Below are 23,093 nucleotides of genomic sequence, written 5' to 3'. Positions count from 1 at the left end.
ACATCTACGGAACGTGATTGTTGTATTCTTTCATGTTATGTTCTCTCAATATTAATCTTTAGTTATAATTTAATTAGGAGGTTTCATGCCTGTCTAGTTCCAGCTCCGTTTCTCAGCCTTTGATCTATCAGTGATAAATGCTCATATGTAATTCCCGCCTTGTACCTATGTTAACCAACCAGCAACAAGATGCTTTGTGTTTGTATCAACCAATCAGCCACAAGCACACCTGTGGCAATGTTTGTAATATTCAATAAAAGAGAGTTCCCGGGGCTCGCCCCGGCAGACGCCTCTCATATGACACCTGCCACTCGTCTGTCGTGATTTTCAACCCAACATGAACTCCCATAATATATTGTTGAATGTCACCCCAATCTCTGAGCAGTGTGAGAGCTCAGGGGCTCCAGGGGCTTACCCTGGGCTTGGTTTCCTTGGAATGAGGAACAGCAGAGACTGTGGATATATGGTTCATTTATACATATATACAACCTGGACAGGTTCACAGCATTAACATCCCAAGAGGAGCCAGGTGAGGGAGGCGGATTGGCTGCTAATTTGCACACACACACACCCCGGCATGAAACAACTTCCTTTCTGATACTAAAGATCCATACTTAGGGCCACTACCCAAGAAGCTGGCCTGGCTGCTTCAACAATGGAAATGGGATGTTCTTAGCAGCCAGCAGAAGCACGCAGCCATCTCTACCTGACTGATCTCCAGAAGTAAACGGTTCTACATTTTACATCTGGAGAAATCTTTGAGAAAAGCTTTGGAGTGGTGAGCCATGTTATGACCCTGCTATCTTGGAACAGATGGGCAGGCGGCAAACATTGGTGTGTCTCTCACTTCTGTATAGTAGATTCTGTTCCCTTTGTTTCTTGGTTTATCATTGTGATGGTGTTCAACCTCCTTTTATAACTGTATTATTAGATTGCTATAACCCACCCTGGGGCCTTGTGGTGAAGGGCAGGTAGGAAATCTCTCTCTCTCTCTCTCTCTCTCTCTCTCTCTCTCTCTATATATATATATAGTGGTACATCGGGTTAAGAATTTAATTCGTTCTGGAGGTCCGTTCTTAACCTGAAACTGTACTTAACCTGAAGCACCACTTTAGCTAAGGGGGCCTCCCACTGTCGCCATGCGATTTCTGTTCTCATCCTGAAGCAAAGTTCTTAACCGAGGTACTATTTCTGGGTTAGTGGAGTCTGTAACCTGAAGCGCCTGTAACCCATAGTGTATGTAACCCGAGGTACCACTATATATATATATATATATATATATATATATATATATATGCCAGCTATGTAGAAGTAAAATCTTTCTACAGCCTTACTTCCAACTTTCCATTCAGCAAGAAAGAGGCATTAGTAGAGTTCAAGGATGCAATCCAGTTAGGTTAAAGTTATTGGTGTGTGTGTGCACACGCACACATGTGTAGAGGCACCAGCGTGCACAGACAATTGGGGGAGGGGTGGCAGCATGTCAAACATGTGGCATTGATGTCAGGATATCAGGAGGCGCTGGGGTGGAGCAAAGTGCAGCAGCCTTGCAGTTTCAATGGCGGGTGACTCCTCCTCCTTGCACCACCTACAATGGGAGTCTTATTCGACCCTCCCTCCCCTGTGTGGCAGGAGGAGGAGGAGGAGCCGGCTACGGGAGCCATGCTGTGCTTGGCTCCATGCTTCACCTCTGTGCTTTTTAGACATGGGGGCTGGCCCCTACATCAGTAATATTGGGGGGGGGGGAGGGCTCGGCCCCAGGAGCTGGAGCCCCTGTGCGTGTGAGAGAGAGAGCACACACACAGCAGGCCTGGTGAGAGGTGTGGACTGAGGAGAATGGGTGGTCTCCATCCCTGGCTTACGTGATGATTTCTACTGTGTTTTAAGGGAATATATCTGTCTAATGAATCAAAACATAACATATAACATATACCATGTATTAACATATCACAGTAATGAAACAATTGGGCTGATGTTTTATTTCATTCTGAATTTCTTTTGGGGTCTTATCATATGGACGGCAACAATGAAGTTATAGAACAGCCTCTCCCAACTTATATATTAATTAAACAAATGTATAGACCACTCTGCAGCATAAAGCCATCCAAGTGGTGTTCACAGTGCCTTACCGGTGGTGTAGAATGCAGCTCCCATCATCCCAGACTATTGACCATGCTGGAAAGGACAAATGGGTCTTGTAGTCCAGAACATCTGGAAAAGGCACCAGAGTCATTAATTCTTTGCTGAGTTCTCTTTCCGGTGCCATCTGCCTGCACTGAATTAAGATAGGTGTAGAAGAAGAAGCTTAGTTTATATGGTGGAAATATGAATGGCATGAGCTTAACAATGGAGGGAAAGAGTACCGTAATCCCTCCTTACTTTTCAGAATGCAGAGGACTAGTGAAAGGTCAGCTTATGCATCAGCCGTAATGGCATAGAATCTGTTCTGGATATGTGCTTCTTCAGCAGCCCAAATCTAATAGGATTTGCATAAATTCATATTTAAAAGCCACCCCCCCCCCCACAAAACACTGATTTATGTGCTACAAGTTTCCTCAAGTCAACTTTCAGATGACCTGTGTAAGTTGTACAACATTGTGCCAGAGGTATGGTTCCCCTTATTTGCAATAAGGATTGTTGTGAATATGATTTAATTCTTAAGTTTGCAGTTGGTTGAGGGGGGAGATCCTGTAGTGCATGATTAAAGAGACTATTGGACCACAGAAGTCTTAACTGTGAATAGAAGGTGAAGGCCAGAGGAGATAGGACTCCTATGCTGGACAGTGCGTAAATGGTGGTATAGCTGAGATGGCAAACTTAAAATATGGGCTGCCAAATGTTGTGGTGTTCCAATTCCCATCAGCCTCAGCCAGCTTGGTATTCCCAAGGATGATGGGAACAGCAACATCTGTCCAGCAACATCTGGGGGACCAAAGGTTTAAGGAAGCAGGGAAATAACTAACTAATGCTCTCTTGTTACAGATAGGTAGCCGTCTTGGTCTGCCATAGTCAAAATAAAAAAATCCTTCCAGTAGCACCTTTAAGACCAACTAAGTTAGTTCTTGGTATGAGCTTTCGTGTGCAAGCATGAAGAAGTGTGCTTGCACACGAAAGCTCATACCAAGAACTAACTTAGTTGGTCTTAAAGGTGCTACTGGAAGGATTTTTTTATTTTGACTAATGCTCTCTTGTTTAGTCAACTGCGAGAAGATGATTCCTTGCCACAGCAGATCAACCTAATAACTGATAACTGTTGTTAATCATACTCAAGGTAGATTCATTGAAAACAATGGACTAAACTTGATGGATGTTAATGGGTCTACTTTGACTTAGCTGGATGCCACTCAACAATGCAGAAGTCTCTGTCTATTATATGTCTGTCTCCTTTTCTTCAAGGAGCTTGTGGTATATCACATGTTGTGTCCTCCCTATCTTGTCCACATTTTATCTTCACAACAACCTTGTGTGGTGGGTTAGATTGTTCTTGTCCACAACCACCCCTTCACAAGTTTCTTGGCTGATTTGGGATTTGAACCCAAAGTCTCTACGGTTGTTTCGCAGCACTTCTGTCTGCTAATGCACACTTGCAAAGTGATGCTGAAGAAAAGGACACTGTTATGTTTTATAGTTGTGTGAAATTGTTTAAAATAAAGGATCTGCTTTTGAAGCTGTGCTGCTTCCTTCTCATTGGTTCGTTGGTTGTTTTTTTTTAAGCTGCTAAAGCTCAGTATCAAGATTGAAATTGATTAACAATTCTACAAATTTTACCCAGCAGCTATAATCATTAGTTGCCTTAGCAACCTGCTTGCTGAGATCACAGGGCACATTAGAACTTGTGTGTGTGTGTGTGTGTGTGTGTGTGTGTGTGTGATGAGATTTAGATAGGAGTGATGATTACAGTGATGATCAGGCACTTGTCCATGAGAGATTCCTCTTAGACATACTCCGGATGTCCCTATTTGATGAAAGCTCCTTTGGGACATCATTGTCTCAATTTCATCCTTCCTTCTTCCACAAAGCGAAGGAAAGGCCCTATAATGACCACCTACTGGCAGCAGAGCAATCACATTTCAGATGCAACTCTAGCCTGCCCTCTTGCAAAACTTCAGGGTGCTGAGCAGCAACATAAAACCTTCTAAAAGCAATACAGAAAAATCATTAAAATGGCTGGCTACTCGGGAAAATTTTAAGCAGCAGCAAAGTCATATCAGCATAAAAAGGACTTCAAGAGGTGCCTGAAAGCCAAAAGTTGAGGATGCCTGTCAAATCTCTGCAGCGATCATGCTCCACACCATGGTGCCAGCAACTCTAAATGCCAAGCTTCCAACTGAATCCAGCTGGGCCACTGTAACTCAGAGCTTTCCAAACTGCGTGTCGCGACACGTTAGTGTGTCGGCTGCAGTGTATAGGTGTGTCATTTGAAAGCTCTTATAAAGGGATGGTTTAACCGCCCGTTTGCTAGTAAAGCTGAATAACTGTGTCGTGAACTATGCAGAATTAGATAAATTAACAGGAAGGATTCGAAACCTGCGGGACCAGAGATTCTTAGAAGACTGAATATATGAATTATTTGAAAAGCAATTTAATGAACAGATTACACTAGTAGGACTGCAAGAAGTTCTGTAAGGAGGACTATTTGAAATATTGAAAGAAAGACTATGAAGAGAACCATTAGTTAATGATAATTAAGAGTAATAGAGAAATTAAGAAATGCAGAATAAGTGATAAAGAACGGAAAATCATCAGAGGTGGTTGACGGAGGTCTAAAATATTGTATAAGATAAGAAGTTATGTTAAATGAATGTTGGAAATGATATGTAAAAACCCCCAATAAAAATGTGTGTGTGTGTGTGTGTGTGTGTGTGTGTAATTACTGTGTTGTGAAATGATGCATGTCTAAAAAGTGCGTCACCAACATGAAAAGTTTGGAAAGCTCTGCTGCAACTCTTTAGTTCAGCATGTGTGCCATTCTAGCATTCTAGTGTTTTTTCCATCATTTTGTAGCATGATGTCTTCTAACAGGAATGAACTATATGTGTATGTTGGCATCCGTCTGTCTCGGGAGACAATGGAGCAGTTTGGCTTTGGGGGTAAAGTCAAACTGTTGGAAGGTTGCAGCGTCTGCTGTGGCTGTAGAGATTGATATGGGAAAGATGTGTTTTGCTGCAGCTGGGGCAGATGAAGGCGTCCGGTTGGGCTGCTGCAGATGCACCATGGCATTTCTTCTCTCTGTGCTCCTCCCAGCGGTCATTTCTCCTCTGTTCACTGCTATGGATGCAGAACTGACTGTCTGTCTCCAGGCACTGCAGTTGTCTGCAAGCAATTCTCACACGGCAGGGTTGATGTTGCCTGCCTTTATCTTCCTGTGTTTGCACAGACAGTCCTGTATTCAATCCTGGCTCCTCCAGTTAAAATGATGTGCTAGCAGATGACTGGTAGAGCTGCTGACAGAGTGGAAACTACTAGGCTAGATGAACAAATAGCCTGCCTTTCTAGAAGGCCACTTTCTATGACTTTTTGGAACAATCAGCAGGTAATATTATTTAGCTTTGTGCCATGAAAAGCTGTTGATTTTGAATATTAAACCACTGTTACTCAGTAGTAGATCAGACTTTTCTTTTTCTCTAGACTTGTTGACAATCCTAACACGCACAGTTACTGTTGCTGCTGTTCACCCCTTCCTCACAAAATGAGAATTATTCACCTTTGCCCCCGATCCCATATTCTTTAAACATAACTATTTCAGGCAGCAGATTATAACGTGGTGCTGCAATTTTTCAGGCCGCAGATGTTCCCTTCAAGGAAAACACTTCCAGTGGGACGTGCAGGGAGCAAACTCTTGCAATCAAAACAAAAGTAACCACCCCTAAATCCATGTATACAATTTTGCTGAAAGGCTCTGAATTGTCCCTCAAGTGATAACATTCTCACTAAGCTTATAAGCTCCATAGCTCAGCTACTTCTGTGTCTGCTGGCTGCACTGCACTGTTAAACATTTTTCGAAAGAAAAAAATTGCTTTACCAGATAACAGCAGCATCATTTTTTTACTTACAAGGCTGTATTTTTGTGAATGGCACCAATTTCTTTACAATAGCACAGTCATTTAATGGTATGTGCCAGAGGTTTTTATTTTCTTCCTTATGGGGCTGTAACAATGTAGTGTACGCAGCAGTTTACCTGTTTAGTTAATCCAGATTCTGAAAATGTGAGATGGATCATCTTTCTTGGCTGTCAGATTGGGAACCCCAAGAGGCAAGGGTTATTGTAGAGGTGGGGTCCTCATTGTGTATCCCTCTCCATTTTGAAGACATTGTATTACACAGTCTTATGCTATTGTTTACTGCTCTGTTTTCCTGATGTACATTCCCTGCCCTCGATATATGCATTCCATTGTGCAAGCCACTCAGAGGATTTGGTTGGGCCATATAGTGGTGCAAATAAATATATCTTGAAAATAAGAAAAAAGACACCAGAGTAACTATAAGCTGCTCCCTGACTTCCATCTCTGGAGTCTTTCGGCAAAGATTAGAGGGTCAACTTGAGGGGGTATAGCTTAGTGGTAGAGAATACCATCCTACTTTTTCGAACGCGAAACCAGAACACGTGTCTTCTAGGACGCGCTCCTGGGCATGCCATGTGACCCATGCCATACTCTAGCCCAGAGGTTGGCATGGTTTACCTCGCCTGGGCTGGTTCACTCCAGCAGAGATCCTTCCAAGGGCCAGATTGTGTGCATGCATGAGCACACGGGCATGCGATTTCCAGTGTCTGCGTTTGCACAGACGCGATTTCTGGCACCGCGGAAGCAAGTCCCTGCGCTGCGCTGCATGTGGGGACTTGCCGAGTGGGTAGCTCGGTTCGGGGGTGGCTCATGGGCTGGTTAAATGACTCCTGTGGGCCACAGGTTGCTGACTCGTGCTCTAGCCCCCCAAAACCACTTTTTTGGGGCTAGAGAGTGGCCCTAGAGCATGTGATATTGTGGCACCCAAAATGGCCACCAAGATCTTGCGTGAAAAAATGGGATGTCCGTTTTTTCCCTGGGGCACTTGGCAGGTCAGGTAGAGCAAATCCTTTTCAGGTGGAAGGTCCCAGTTTCCACCACTAGTATCTCAAGTTTAAAAAGGAACGGGTAGCAGGTGACCTGGAAGGCCTCTGCCCCAGGCCCTAGGGCAGGTGTAGCCAATGTGTTGCCCTCAATATGTTGTTGGACTATAATTCCCATCAGCCGCAGCCAGTATGGCCAATGACCAGGAATAGTGGTATTGTAGTCCAGCGACATCTGGAGATGTTGCCTCCCATGCCCTAGGGAGTTGCTGTCCATCAGAGTAGGTCTTATAGGACTGGATGGACAAACTGTCTGACCTGGTATAAGGCAGTATCCAGCGTTGCCATTAGCATCTCCTTCCAGTAAGTGGGAGGCGTAAAGCTATGAAGAAATTTGCTGTCATTATGGTGGGCAGAGGGTAGTGGAAGTAGGACTGGTGTGCATTGCAGGGAACATGAAACCTGCTTCAAATATTCCTCTCCGTGGGTGTTAGGCATCCAGGGCCAGGGATAATAACAGGTTTTGCCATTAACATAGCACTTACTTTCTGCTTAGGAGTTAATGGTATCCATCCATTTGTACGTGCAAAGATAAATGTTCATAAATGAGCTGGATTTTGTGGTGAGCAGTGCAGTGGCCAAGTTTGCTGTCGATGCTAAATTGGGCAGGGTGGTAAAGAACAAAAAGCGATTCATGTACAGCTCTGAAAGGCTCTCTCCAAACAGGGCAAATGGGAATTGAAATGGAAAACGTGGCTCAATGTAAGCCAGTGCATTTGGGTTTTGTGGGGCTTTCTGGCCCCAATGTGCTTCACTTAATGAGTAAGCAATGTTGTTGGCATCCATCTGTCTTGAGAGACAATGGCTGAAGTCAAACCACTGCATTAGCAGCACTGAAGTGACCTGAGTGCAAGGCTGGGCAGTGTGTGTGGAGGTCCTGGGCTGCCCAGATGACAGGACTTCATATACACACTTGTGGATCTGATCTGGGATGTTGGAGAATTGGTAGTGTGTTACAGGCTGCATTGATCTTACAATAAGCAGAGTGAGGCAACCTTCTCAAGCAGCTGATTTGAAGTGTCGTGAAAGGTCATGGAATTGATAGTGATGGAATTTATTGTTGTTGTTATTGCCAAGGCAGGGGAGAGGTGCTTGTGGAATCTTCCACCTCACAGCCTTCTCTTAAAGGTAAAGGTAAAGGGACCCCTGACCATTAGGTCCAGTCGTGACCGACTCTGGGGTTGCAGCGCTCATCTCGCTTTATTGGCCGAGGGAGCCGGCGTACAGCTTCCGGGTCATGTGGCCAGCATGACTAAGCTGCTTCTGGCAAACCAGAGCAGCGCACGGAAACGCTGTTTACCTTCCCGCCGGAGCGGTACCTATTTATCTACTTGCACTTTGATGTTCTTTCGAACTGCTAGGTTGGCAGGAGCAGGGACTGAGCAACGGGAGCTCACCCCGTCGTGGGGATTCGAACTGCCGACCTTCTGATCAGCAAGTCCTAGGCTCTGTGGTTTAACCCACAGCGCCACCCGTGTCCCTCACAGCCTTCTCTTACATGCTGTATATTTTGGAAAGTTGCTTGTCTGCTTTGCATTTGGACATTTCTTAAGATATTGTAGTAAAATAATAATAATAATTGCATGGTGGTTCCTGGAATCAGGGAGCAGGTTTTGTTTATGTTTGTATAGAACTGGAAAGCATTTTGAATCAAGGTGGTGGAGTGAAACTTTCAAAACTGCCCTGATTTCCGCCACTGATTTCAAAACTGCATTGACTTTCTTCTTTGGTTTCTTAAAATTCCCAACCAAAACTAAGGACAAGACTTCTCATGGTTCTGTATATTCTTTAGTAGGTATTGTTTGCCAGTTTCCAAACAATAGCTGTATTCGACCCTAAGAATCTAAAAGGGCTAAAAGACATATAGTTCAGCAAAACAATTTCAAACTTTTCCACCAGGTCAGGAAACCCTAAGCCAAGTAAACACTTGCGTGTAGAACGAGAGAAACAGAATGGATGGGATTTATTTCTAATGGATTTGTGTGATAAAAAATAGTTACTTCTACAGTAATTTCTCTCCCCCCTGCCCAGGCCAGAATGAAGTACTATATTTAATTTACCTTCCTGTCAGGAACAGTGTGCTATCGTATTTGGCTTCCTCTTTAATCCCTAATTAAAGAGGCTTCTGTGATGGATCTCAGATGCTGTAGCAGGTAAGTAGCAATTAAATACATGACTGATTAGCACAGTGGAATATCTTGGGACCCTCAGTGTGAAAATGGAGCTAGGCTCAGTTGAACAGTTGAAATCAATAGGAGAACTTGCACAAGGTCTCTCCCTCTCTTTCTCTGTTAATTTGACTCCTTTGGGATTGTGGAGGGCAATTTGGATTAATCATCCGCAAAGTCAGAGCAGGATAAAATTCTTCTTCTTCTTTTTTGCCTGTGTGGTGGAAGCGAATGTGTCATCCTTCTAGTTGCATTGCGGTTGTGTTGTACAGTACATGCTTCATGAATGAAAGGAGAAGTAGAGAGGTGATCCAGACTAAAGCAATATAGTGCATGTTGAAATATAGAAATATTTCAAGAAATAGTGGGAAACCATGTGAATCAGCCAGGGTGAGATTTGAGTTTGCATGCCCTCTCCTTTTTTTGCTGCTGGTGTTGGGAGGAAGGGATTTGGAAAAATCCGCCATTAGTTTTAAACAAGCCACAGTTCCCTGTGGAATCCAGACTTTGGGAACTGTGATTTGTTTAAATGCTGGTTGATACGTATGGGATGTAAAGGTGCAGTCAAGTGCAACATTCCGACAGAGGACTAACGGCCTCCATGTTCTAACCGGTTGCTGTGACAACCAGTTTGTCGGTTGCTGGTAGTTTTGAAAGATAACTGCTCAGTTGCAGTCACCTCAGGACCAACTTCCCTCTGGTATAGTTTATTTGCTTGTTATGTAACCTAAGCCTGCCTTCAGGTACAGTTCTGTAAACCTGAATGAATCTGAGAGTAAAATAGTTTTATATTAACATGAATCAGATTCGTGTGTGTATTCTTTAAGAGGGATTCAAAGGGATCTTTAACCAGGAAGGCATTTTTATTAGTAGAACTCAGACGAGTCAGCAACAAGCTAATTGCTGCATAAACTTATACAGTGGTACCTCAGGTTACATATGCTTCAGGTTACATACGCTTCAGGTTACAGACTCCGCTAACCCAGAAATAGTGCTTCAGGTTAAGAACTTTGCTTCAGGATGAGAACAGAAATCGGGCTCCAGCAGCACGGCAGCAGCAGCAGGAGGCCCCATTAGCTAAAGTGGTGCTTCAGGTTAAGAACAGTTTCAGGTTAAGAACCGACCTCCGGAATGAATTAAGTACTTAACCTGAGGCACCACTGTAAAGGGGATTGTTTAACTCTGCTAAAGTAAACCTTCCCACAATAAGAACAAGCCAGGATCAAACTGGCTTCGGATCCAGATATGTTCTGAAACCATAATTTAATACAGTCATACCTCATGTTACGTTTGCTTCATGATACATTTTCTCAGGTTATGTCCCGCGGAGACCCGGAAGTACCGGAAAGGGTTACTTCTGGGTTTTGCCACTCGCGGATGCGCAAACGCACAAAATGACGTCATGCGCATGTGCAGAAGTGGCGAATTGCGACCCGTCCGTGCGCAGATGTGCCACTGCGGGTTGCGTTCTATTCATGTTGCCAATGGGCCTCCGGAACGGATCCCATTTGCAACCAGAGGTACCACTGTACAAGAGATGGGCGAACAAACCCCCAAATGAACTCTCCATTGGAGTCCCAGATAAACCAATTAGTTTTTGGAAACAATCTTGAAACAAATTATTCGTTTCCTGCGCCAATCCTGGGGTCTTAAGGATTCAACACCACCTTCCTATCAGCTACCCAAATACCCTCCCTATCAATCCTTTTCTTTACCTTCTAGCAGGGTTGGCAAGGCTGGCAAGATTAGAGAGCAGGAAGAAGGAAGATTGTTTCTCTCTCCTCTCTGCCCTTGTTGTCCTGGTGTGCTTTGCCCTATGGCAGGACTGACAGAGCAGTAGCACCTAGAAGTTTGAGTCTTCTCAGCGGCCACTACTATTGTGCATGGTGGAGTAAAAGGAAGAAAAATGGCCTTCAGCCTGCAATCTGTACCACCATCCTCGCTGGAAAGCAGGAAAAGAGAAGGGTAGGGAGGGTGCTGGGAAGCTCAAACTAGAAGGAGCCCTTTTCTGAGTCAGATATTGTTCTGCGCTACCACATAGATTGCAAAGAGAATACAGAGGATGCGTGTGGTGATCTTTGAAATCTTGACTCTCCTTTGGAGAATGCTTTCAGGAACCTCAAAAGTTTGTTTCTAAGCCAGTAGTCCTGCAGCACCCATAGTTTAAGCAAACCGCAGTTCCCTGAGTTTGGATGTTACATGGAACTGTTGAGCTTCCACGCTCCTCTTTCTGGTATATGAAAGAGGAGAAGAAAAGGGAGCACGAGGTTTGGTGTGACTCATGCAGTAGGAAATCATAGTTTATTGTTGCTGTATGAACTAAGTCATGGAGTTAGATCTGTCAAAGACATTTATGGCTTCCCAATTAAGTTCATTTCTGTCTCTTATTTCCTAACACACCTAAATTGGAGAGAAGTCATTTTCCAGTAGAACTGAATTTGTGAAGGAAATGTGAATTACTTTAGAAGTACTTTGTGAAAATGTGAAATACTTTGGAAGATTTATTTTTTTTTTGCATGGAGATGTGAGTTAAAATTTACCAAAGAAATCTTTTCAAATCCTCTCTGATTCATTTCTGCTCTTGTTCTGTTAAAATGTAGCAATTGCAGTATATTTAAAAGATTACACATTTTGAAATACTTCCCCCACACAATCAAGTGGTCCAAAAACTTATTTTTCAACTGAGTTGTAATAATGAATGATGACGGTCCTTGACGGTTCTAAACTGGAGCTAAATGAGATGTGAGGAGAGATGGTTGATTTTAACTCTGGGAAAGAGGAAGAAGTTGAGTCACTGTAGATGTTTTAATACTGTCAATCTACAGAGGTTCTGCAGCATCTTTGAAAATATCCATGAAGTCATGGACTCCTAGAATTATAGAGTCATCTAGTCCAACCCCCTGCAATGCAGGAATCAGAGCTAAAGAATCCCTGTAAGAAGGCCATCCAACCTCTGTTTAAAAATCTCCAAGGAAGGAGAGTCCACTACCTTCCAATAGCCACTCTATAAACCTCAAGTAGTTTCCAATGGTGTTTCTTGGTTCATGGTAAGTCTTCCATCAGCAGAACAGGGAGGGAAGAAATTTTATGTGATTCTCCTTGCAGCCCCTGTGCTCTAATAAATCTGCTTTGTTTGGTCCCACAACCCTCTGGAGCAGATTTAAGGGGGGGGGGGAGCGGTGAGGCTGCAAGGTGGAGGGTGAATTGCTGAAAATTGCTTCCCTCTTTGAGTGACCTGCTGGACCCAACTAAGGATGTAGCAAGGCGCTGATTTATATTCCAACCCATGTTGGTCACTGTGGCGATCACACGGGGTCCCCGGACGTTTCACCATTTATTGATCCCTGTGCCACCACTTTATTTCTTGCTGCCCCTACCCAGGCCCTACCTGGATATTGGAACATAAACTTTTGTTTATTTATTGCAGTTTAACAAGCGATATAATAAACGATATCGGTCAATTACAATCATGGGGTGCCTATCCAGACCTATAACTTCCGCTACCTGCTCTCACTCACTAAACCACCTCTCAGATATTTACCTATCTTCCTAGCCCCTAACTATTCGTGACTCAGCTTATTTTGCTACACTAACTCAACCTACCCACAGACTCTATCCCAATTCACTCCCACTCCAACCAACCACCCAACTCCCAACGAACTCCTCCCTTTGCCCCTCCCAGAGCTGGTTTTATAGTCCCTCTGACTCCACCCCCTTGGGTAACCTGTTTAACTCTTTCACCTCCAGCACTCTCATATGTTAACGTCACATTCACATGTAGTACCGTTTCCATTCTGCTGCAGTTCAGATTCCAGCAAAGACATTACTTGGCTTCCTCTCTGCTGTAGTGAAATTTTACATAATTATGTTATTATTTTGTTATTTGACACCATTCAACACAAAGGAAATGCAGTGCAAATGGCAGTGCGGGGGTGAGTAATCAATTATATATTGCTGGTGGAGTGAAAGCAGCACCAATTGTGAATGCCAATCTTATTTGTTGGAATAATTGTCATTCCAGACATGGGATGGACAAGAGGACACTGGCAATTTCCATGCCCATTTTCATCAGAATTCTCCGGCATCCCTAGACACAACCTGGCATTCCCCATTGAGATGTAGGAAAAATGTCTTGTATGATGTGGTCCTAATTTTTCAGTCCAAAGTTGCTTGGTAGAAGGGGATTGTGGGAAGTGTACACAGAGTGCTAGGTTTGCGAGGGCTTTGTGCTAATGAGGGATGAAGCAAATTGCTGGTTCCTGTTTGGATGCTTGAAAGGAAGACTTCTTCTTCTCTCTTGTTCCTTGTGCGTAAGTTCAGCAGATGGCTACATGCTGTGGTCAAGAGCAGGAAAGGGACAAGGAGAACGTGACTGCTTCTTGGACTTAAAAAAGAGAGAAAAGAATGCTGTATCTCTTTCCGAATTGGCAGACATGTCTGTTGCCCATGTCTCTAAAGAAATGGTAACTTTATTGCGGGGAGAGGAAAGAGACTTCATTGCACTGCTTAAGTTACTTGCACTTACCGTATTTTTTGCTCTATAAGACGCACCAGACCATAAGACGCACCTAGTTTTTGGAGGAGGAAAACAAGAAAAAAAAATATTCTGAATCTCAGAAGCCAGAACAACAAGAGGGGTCGCTGCACAGAGATCCCTCTCGCTGTTCTGGCTTCTGGGATAGCTGCGCAGCCTGCATTCACTCCATAACACACACACACATTTCCTCTTACTTTTTAGGAAGGAAAAAGTGAGTCTTATAGAGCAAAAAATACGGTAGTTCCCGTAGTAATCAATTGGAGGTAAATTTAGTCACGACTAGGGTGCATTCAGATGTGGTTATTGTTGTGTTAGTTTTTCCTGGTGTTTCTTTCCTGTTTCCCAATGCTCCATTCACACTGCAGTATCTGTTGTGTTACGGAACTGTAGCTTTTTGACCAATATACCAGCATGCCACATTGAATTTTGTTCGCACCATTGGGCATGGTGTGGCACAACAGATGTCATTGGACAACACTGCTAATTCCCCACCCTTTCCTCACTTGCGTGCTTCTGTTCCCCCATGATAACAGCAAACAGGGGTGCCAACTTGTATAAAATATTGGGGGGCCCAGGTAAGCCCCACCTGCATAATCAATCACGTGATGCGGTGCACACACACCTTTGAATAGCAATGCCCATCAACTTTTGGGGGTCCCAGCCCCCTCGAATATTTTATTGAGGGGCTAAAGGGACCTTGGCCCCTAGCAGTTGGCTCCTATGTCAGCAGGAAAGAACCGTATACCAGGATACCACCCCAAATTTTGTGGCATTGCTTCTCTGATTTTACGGGTTAAGGATGCTGCAAACAGATATGTTCTGGAATCAAATAACACCGAAATGAGCATTAAACATGCATTATATTCAGCTAGTTTCTTGGAAGTGGCTTTTACATCATTTGAAAGCTCAAATACAAGCAGGAATTAACAGCTATGTTAATGTGTCATGAATCCCATTGATTTCAATGGGAACTAACCTAGGGTGGATCCAACCAATTGCATCTCCCACTTCCATTCTGTAACCTAGAATGTCTCCCCACCAGAGAGCCCATCATTTGGCCCCAAAGGCTCCCAGTTTGAAGCAGGGTATCCCTGATGCTGTCCTATATGTTTCAAAATGTGGCATTCCTTGTGGGTGTTGTAGTATAAGGAGCACAGTTATTTATGCATCCATTATTCCATAGCACTTAGGAAGCAGCAACTTTTCCTCATAAATCAGAAATATATTCAATAGCCTGTCTGACTCCCCACAGTAAAGCACTGTATTGCTCAGTGTGTGGCCTCATAAAATGTTTCTCTGCAAATATGCACCCTCCCTGGTGAGGTTTGGACCAGCTGTTTTTGGAGACCAGATGAGCAGTTCTGCTCAGCTGCATGCTAATTAAAGCTGAGACTTTATTGAATTTTTGCATTTCAAGCCCTGGATGGATAATGCCTACTCTCTGTACCAGCATTTGAGCACTGATAAGGGGTGTGTATGACCTATATGAGGCTTGGTCTCCTATTTCCATGTGAGAAACTGGAGCAGCTCTCAAATTGTGCTCTCTGAGTTGTGGCAAACTAACACACACACAAATGAATGAAAGCGTCAGTGAGAGAGAATGGGAGTTTGGAAACTTGGTCCAAGAGCACAAATTTGCTAATTCAAAATCTTCCTTGGCACTTTTTTTTTTCACCCTCAAAGTGTGTTGTTCTTCCTCCAAAAATCAATTTTATACAATGAAATATAGCAGGTGCTGGCAACATGACCAACCAATTCAGGATCCAGGAAGGATGCATTTAGTCAAAGGACAAATCTGTCAGCAAATCTATTGACAAATCCTTCCAATAATCTAGTACAGAGTTTGGGAAACTTCTGATCTCCCAACTTTGAATCCAACAACATATTGAAGGCCAGGGGTTCCTCATCTTTGTTCTACAATGGTCAGCAGCATTGTAACCTTCTGTGTCTGTTTGATCGTATATCGCATGGGGCTTGTAGTTCATGCATTCCAGTGTACTATGTGTGATTATTGGAGTTTAAAATTGTACCCAACCTCTTGGTTTTTTTTGATAAACAGGTCTGAGCATAGACAAGAACCACAATGTGCTATAAAACTTCCCAGGGGACAATCCTGAAGCCCTTCGTTGCAGTGAATCACATTAAAATCAATGAGATAAATTCTCCCGGTGGAGAACTGACCATTATTTTGTAAGCTGCAACGGCTTAAGATCATTAAAGTCAACTTGTGCCTGCTCCATTAACTTAACTCCAGCAAAATTACTGCAAGAATGACTGCACACCATTGTATCAATCAAACCCGGTTCTTACTACTAATACAATGTACATGAAGAACATATGGGACTATAAACAGCTTAACAGCAGCATTCGTTAGAAAGTATGCGTGGTTTTATAACCATAATTAAAACAATAGATACGTTGGACACCTGTTTAAACCAGAATGATGTTTTCAATAACACTCTGATATTATACTTGGTTGCCTTTCCTAGCGCTGCTTAATCCACGTAAATCAAGCAGAACTTGGAAGCAGAGGAGCCAACTGTAAATCAAATGACTGCATGCCAGACTTACAAATCCACTTTAAATTTTGTCTCTTATATGGGACATGAAGTATTTGATGATCAGCCTTTATTGCAAATGGGTTGTCGCTTGAAATATAGCCTAATTCTTCCAACGGGAGGGAACTATACGTGATCGTTCAGGAATTAGCTGAGACCCATAGAATCTAGTACTGTAGTCTTCGTGTTCTTACAGCTATTTTGAGTTTAATAAACATTTCACATTTGTCATCTCAATAATTCTTGCATTAACATGCAAAGCAGGTAAGAATTGTTGTTGTTGTTGTTATGCCAAGCTTAATTTTGTGAGTTTCAGTGTTTATGTCAAAATTTGTTCTGTTCTCAGAATTTGATAAATGGCTTGACTTATTTCCAATCCAGTTCAAATCTGACTCCCATAACCACCCTTGAGGGCAAATATATACATTTATGTACTATGTGTTGGAATTGCAACAGCAGGGATTGTTCAGTTTGTAACTTAAGGGTTAATTCTGTTCATAGCATTAGTCCAAGGGCGTGCATGTGGAGGTGTTGCTTAGCAACCAGTGAGATTGGATTTATCTCTGGTGAGGTAGCACATGCTCTGATTGGCCGTATCGTTCTGAGGTAGTTTCCCTACGTTTGTTTTTCACTGCGTGTTTTCCTGCTATGTACAAGGCCTGAACTAAGAAAAACATCACCTCTCCATTTATTTTTCCTCAAATAAAACACGTTCAGTTTGCTTGATAAAATGTTATCAGGATTTATTTTCTTTCTGGATTCCATCTATGTCTTTAAGTGACTTTGCTGACGTAGCGCTCCTGGAGACAATGCTATGCGATCATTTACAATAATTTCCAGAGACATTTCTTCCAGCTCCGCTTTGAAACTTGGAGGTGGCACTATACTTTTTAGCTGCTCTGTAAAAGCTTTTACTAAAATAAATAAATAATAATAATAATAAAGATAGAGAAGAAGCTCTTAGAACAACTTCATATTACAAACATATTACAGCAATCCAGCCTGCCTCAGTCTGGTGTTCTGCAGATGTTTTCAACTACAGGTCCCATCAGCCCCAGCCAGCATGGTAAGGAAAGATGGGACTTGGAGTCCAACAGCATCTGGAGGGCACCAAGTTTTGAAATGCTGCTGTAAGCTAACTAGGTAAAGGTAAAGGGACCCCTGACCATTAGGTCCAGTTGTGGCCGACTCTGGGGTTGCAGCGCTCATCTCGCTTTATTGGCCGAGGGAGCCGGCGTACTGCTTCCGGGTTATGTGGCCAGCATGACTAAGCCACTTCTGGCGAACCAGAGCAGCGCATGGAAACGCCGTTTACCTTCCCGCTGGAGCGGTACCTATTTATCTACTTGTGCTTTGAGGTGCTTTCGAACTGCTAGGTTGGCAGGAGCAGGGACTGAGCAACGGGAGCTCACCCCGTTGCGGGGATTTGAACCACCGAACTTCTGATCGGCAAGTCCTAGGCTCTGTGGTTTAACCCACAGCGCAAGTAATCCCCTCCCAAATATCCATCCCCTCCTCATCTCTCAGGTGGGTTTTGCCCCTTCCCACTCCTCACAAAAGGGGACATTTTGATCAACCCTGTTTCAGTAATGTTGTCAAATGCTAAACACTCATTGACTATTAGCTCTTGGAAATAAAATATCATTGGATATCAAATGCAGGCAAAAAATAGAGAATATTCATTTGGCCAGAAGGCAGTGGGAGAAAGTTAGAGGTCTGGAATACATAAATGAAAATTACAGCAGGGACTAAATATATTTTAGCTCTGCAATTCTGTTATATGAATTAATTGTTAAAATAGCCTTTGCAACTCAAAGGTTTAGGCTTAATTGCTCCCTTCTTTAGAGAACTAGCCATTTTTTGATCATTAACTGGTGTACCTCTGACAAACACATCCATGGCTGACTGTGGAGGTTAGGTGGCTCCAAACCCTGATGGCTATATTCTACCTTCACTGTTGGAGGCAGTAGTTTCTGAATCCCATTTCCTGGGAATTATGAATGGGGAAAGTTGCTGTTGCACTCAGGTCCTGCTTGTTGTCTGGTTGGCAACTGTGCCAATGGGATGTTGAACTAGAGGGGTCATTGGCCTGATCCAGCAGGTGGTTACTGTTATTGTTGTTGCGTTGTTGTTTTGTTTTAATTTATTGCCTGCTCTTCACCCTCAACATCCCAGGGATGTTGAGGGTGAAGAGCAGGCAATAAATTAAAACAAAACAACAACGCAACAAATTTATCCTCAGGAACAGAGCGCTGGCAGCATCACCTTCTGGGGTTTGGGTGAAGCTATTCCTTAACAAGCAAAGATTAACTCCCTGCCTAAAGCAGAGGCACCTTAATCTGTTTCTGCTGCTTTAAATACAGCGGCAATACTAAAAATGAAAGGGGCTGTCAGTTGCATTGCTAATGGTATAGACTGGGTCACATGGTGTTTGCTGAATGGCGTATGGGCATCCATTTATTTCGTGGAGCAGGTCCTCAGAATTCTGGCACAAGTGAAGATCTATTGTAGGAAGAAGCCAAATGACTTCGTATTTTCCATGTATGCATTTTGTTACAGCCTTTGGTCATAATCATCTACAAATCCTGTTGAACACACCTTGCAGGTTTTGACTTTAGGTGACCTCTTGTTTCTAGTGAAGAGTCCTGTATAAAAATAGCCTTCCCTCTGCTCCTGTTGCCCATTGATGTGATTTGGCCATTGCGTACTTCAAGGTCCTTGTAGCACTGCAACTGAGCGTGATCTTCATTCCTGTGTGAAATCACACATTGCATCTAAGAGTGTCACTTGTCTTCAGCTAGGACAGCTTGTAATGTTCCATGTCGGTGGCACGTTTGGTTATAGCTGTAATATTAAGAAGCAGACAAAGAAATGAAATACCAATCCCTCTTTGAAAAGATAGGAAGGAAAAGAGGGAATATATATATTCTCCCGGTGCAGCACTGTTTATTTGGGAATCGTAGTCAATAGAGTGGTGCTTCTCCAGCAAAAAAACAAATGCATGGTTTACAAAAGCAGCGACAGTGGCTAAACACATAGGGTGGCAAAATCAGAATGGAAAGTGCACACCCAACTTTAGGCACAGGGAGTTCATGGACCTGGTGAAGGCTGGCCCTACCATTGGGCAAAATGAGGCAGCTGCCTCAGGTGGCAGATGCTGAGGGACGGTAGTCAGGTGTTGGAGTTTGAAGCCACTTCTGGAAACCTTGTGAAATATATTGCAAGTTTCGCACTCATTTCTGTGTTATCAACAAATGGATTTCCCCCCCTGGAATCAAGTAACAAGCAAATAAACTTGTGCTATATTTTTTAAAATAATTTTTATTAATGATTTTCTTAGTTAGTAAAAAAGTACGTGCCACTTTTTCAGGTTGTGTTTTCTATAGTTCAGTTACATTCGTTGTGAGACATTAGTGTTGCATGCAGTCTAAGGTTGGGAAGAGAAGAGAAGAGGGGGTTGCATGGCGCATGGTATATTTCTGAAGCCATGCTTTTATGTCATGTGGAAGCTCAAACAGAATTTGCAAATCAGCAGTGAGGGAAACATCAGGAAAATGGGATAAATTGCCATGTGAATACATCCCAGCTAAGTTTGTGGTTAAGGTTAGGTATTCCTCCCCAACTGCTACCCACAATTATGTGGGGTGCTTTGAATACTTTCTTCTAGCCTAGGAACATCTAGCCTGGCATGATCACATGACCATGCAGTGTTGCTACCTTTAAGAAGAGCTCTGCTGGATCACACCAAAAACCCTTCTAGTCCAGCATCCTGTTGTCACAGTGATGTCCCAAGTGAAGCCCGCAAGCATTCTCCCTATCTGTGATTCCTAGCAACTTATATTCAGAGGGTTACTGCCTCCAGAATGCATATCCACCCCTCCATCTTTTTTGGAGTCACACTTGCTTTGGCCCCAACTCCCATTATGAAGGTTCAGCAGAGTTCTACTTCTGCATCACTTTTCTGGCAGGGGATGAGGGCATCAAGTTGACCTCTGGAGATAAGGAGACCACTGTGCCCAACGCTGCCACTAGGTCTTGTAAGGGCTGCCACTAGGTCTTGTAAGTTGCCCATTGCACATCACCAGTCCAGCTGCGCACCCCAGGAATGAGGCTATAGAATGGATGCTTGTCAACATTCATAGTGCTTTGTTATTATTCTCTTCTTTAACGGCTGCTGTCTGAAGCTGGATAGTCTGCAAGGTGAGAAGTGAAGCTGACAAGGGAATTTGAATATTTCAGTTAGGGGTGAGGGAGAAATTTGATTCAGTTTGCACATCAGGGTGGACCTACCTAATTTACACCCTCCGAAAATGATGCGCATACTGAAACACAGCCATCCTTCAAAATGTGCAGGTTTCTGAATTTTGCAAGGCAGTTATCCAGTAATGTGCAAACACTAGGGTAAAGTTCGCATTTTAAAAAGGCATACCTTTGTGAAAATAACGTTAAAAATGCATTAAATTGTGGGGAAATTGCTTGCAAAGATGAGTACATTAGGAAAAATTGCACAGAAGAAATTCACACTAAAATGATTGTGAATTTTATATTTCACAGACTGATGTGGAGAACTGAACTTAAGATTAGGGGGTGGGGTGGGGAGAAACTGTAAGACATCACCAGATCCCTTCACCCCTTATACTAGCCTGTGTTCACCACTCTCCCTCTCTTACACACTTTTAAAGGAAAAAAATCAAACTCTGTGACCATGGACCACCTGTTTTTTAAGGTGCAAATGAGAGGGTGCTTGGCAGGGAAATCATTCTGGAAGATGAGCACAAAGGAAAAATTGTTGGGAGGAGCGATGAGCACCTCTGGACCCCAATGTGTGGGCATGGGCTTATGGGGGATGGGTGTTAATAGTTTTCCCCAGGGGAGAGCTAGAAGACTGGGAGTGAGTTGGGAGCAGCTGAATCTCCCTAGTGAGAAGGGAGGAAGGTTGGGCAGGATTGGTTTGCAGGAGTTTGGCCAAGTGACAGTGTCGTAGTTATGTTTTGTGCTTTAAACAACTACTCTCCTGGGCCTTTGAGACTTGGACAAGCTATGAAAAGATTAAAAAAATAATCTTCATGTACTTCATTCTCACTGCAACATCACATATCCGGGAGGTTCCCCCCCCCCTCACCTCTTTGAGCTGTTCTGATTCTTAGCTGCATAACTCAGAAACAGAAGCAAGGAGTTAAATTTCAGCAGGCGAGAGAAGCAGGAGGTGAGTGCTGTGCTTCACTAGTTTACTGCGGCGCCTTTCATGCGCTCTCTCTCACACACATGTAGTTTGTGGTGTCACTGCTAAAGAACTGCAGACAGACACTTAGCAGTCTGGATGTGAGCTGGATGCAAAGATTCCTCACCCAAGACCTCCTGCGGGCAGTATGTAAATATACCTGCCTGCTGGTCACACACAAGAACCTTATTCCCCTCCCTTCACTTCTTCCCTCCTCCTCCCCCCTCCTCCCCACCACAGTCAGCTACTAGAACTGAAAAAGACCCGACAAAAGCGGCAGTAGCAAAACAGTGAAAAGACCTGAGCCGTTGCCACTATTGCCTCTGAGCTCCGGTGGAAGTTTATTGTCGGTGTGGCTGGAAAAACCCTCGCTGCCTACGATGCTGGCTTCGATCTGGTATGCGAAGAAGCTGGGACGCAGGTTTGTCCATAACGCCAGGAAAGCAAAGTCAGAGAAGGTATGTTGCTACCAAGGGAAGGAGCCTCTCTGCTGGTACCCGCGGGTCTCTCGGTGTCCTGTGCTGTGTCTGATTGTGCCAGTCGAAAACACGACCTGCTTAACAGTGTAATGTGATTAATTCAAGGAACGCACTGCGACTCCTGTGTTTATTTATTTCTTCACCCATGTCATCCTCTCCTTCCCTGGCTGGTCTCATTTTAAATCCTCAGCAGGTGATTTCTTTTGAAAGTCTTTTGTAGGACCTTTTTTTCTTTTTGGACAAAATAATCTGCTGTGCATCTGGCCTTTGTGTGTGTTGACACTCAGGGGTGGTGGGGATGGGGGAAAAGAGTATGCTGGTAAACTTGTTGCAGTTCTACACTATAAGGCACGAATGCATCCGGTGCTTCTTAAATAAGTGACTCTGTTTTTCTTCCTTTGCATGATTTATCAGAGGATATATGCCCCTGTTTTGATGCCACATGTGCATGTGAAATAAGTGAATGGAGAGCCTTGTGTCTGACACTTGTATTTCTCGATACTTGTTGCAGTAATGTAGTGCAGTTGTGATGCACCTCTTTAAAGGGCTAGTAGCTAGGATTACCAAATGGAACAAAACCCACAAGCCGCCCCTTTGACCTTACTTGCCTAATTTATCTATCATGCACTGTTATATTATTTATACTTCACCTCTGCTGCTTGTCCAGCACCCTCCCGTACCAGAATGTGTGATGGCTTCGTCTTAAATGATACATTTTTCAGCAATCAACCTTTGTGGTGGGGTTTTGTTTCAGATCTGTCCCTTAAGGACAGCACTTAGTGATTTCAAATTTATGGTCCTGACAACGGGCAGGAAAAAGAGGAATGAAGATTGTTTTCGATTTTGGAGGGGAGAGAGGAGATGGCCATGGGCTCTGCAGAGTTCCACGGTATCGGCTAAATGACATGATCCTTTTTCCCAGAGTGGGATGGTTGATGTTCTGAAGAACTCTTAAGCCTTGGGTTAAGGAGGTGGGGGAGAGAGCCAGAAGTATAAAGGTGTATTGTGAACACCTTCACTGCTGA

The 23,093-nt window shown here is 43.6% G+C and overlaps 1 protein-coding gene across 17 annotated transcripts in view; it reads left to right on the top strand.

Annotated features, from left to right (window-relative positions):
• The window catches only part of DLG2 (discs large MAGUK scaffold protein 2), a gene marked incomplete at its 3' end in the record, with an annotated part of 818,053 nt that overhangs the window by 462,442 nt on the left and 332,518 nt on the right, over window positions 1–23,093 (top strand). Inside the window, exon 1 of one of the 17 annotated variants that reach the window (XM_081001985.1) lies at window positions 21,637–22,047. The exons of the other annotated variants lie outside the window; for them this stretch is intronic. Coding sequence (XP_080858111.1) covers window positions 21,970–22,047 — 78 coding nt within the window. The 5' untranslated portion in view covers window positions 21,637–21,969. Of the gene's footprint in view, window positions 1–21,636; window positions 22,048–23,093 lie in introns of those variants that run through there. 17 annotated transcript variants of the gene reach the window in all.

This window comes from Podarcis pityusensis (genome assembly GCF_964106645.2).
Source record: "Podarcis pityusensis genome assembly, chromosome: 4".
Lineage (NCBI taxonomy): Eukaryota > Metazoa > Chordata > Lepidosauria > Squamata > Lacertidae > Podarcis > Podarcis pityusensis.
This window is presented reverse-complemented; position numbering and strand designations above follow the sequence as displayed.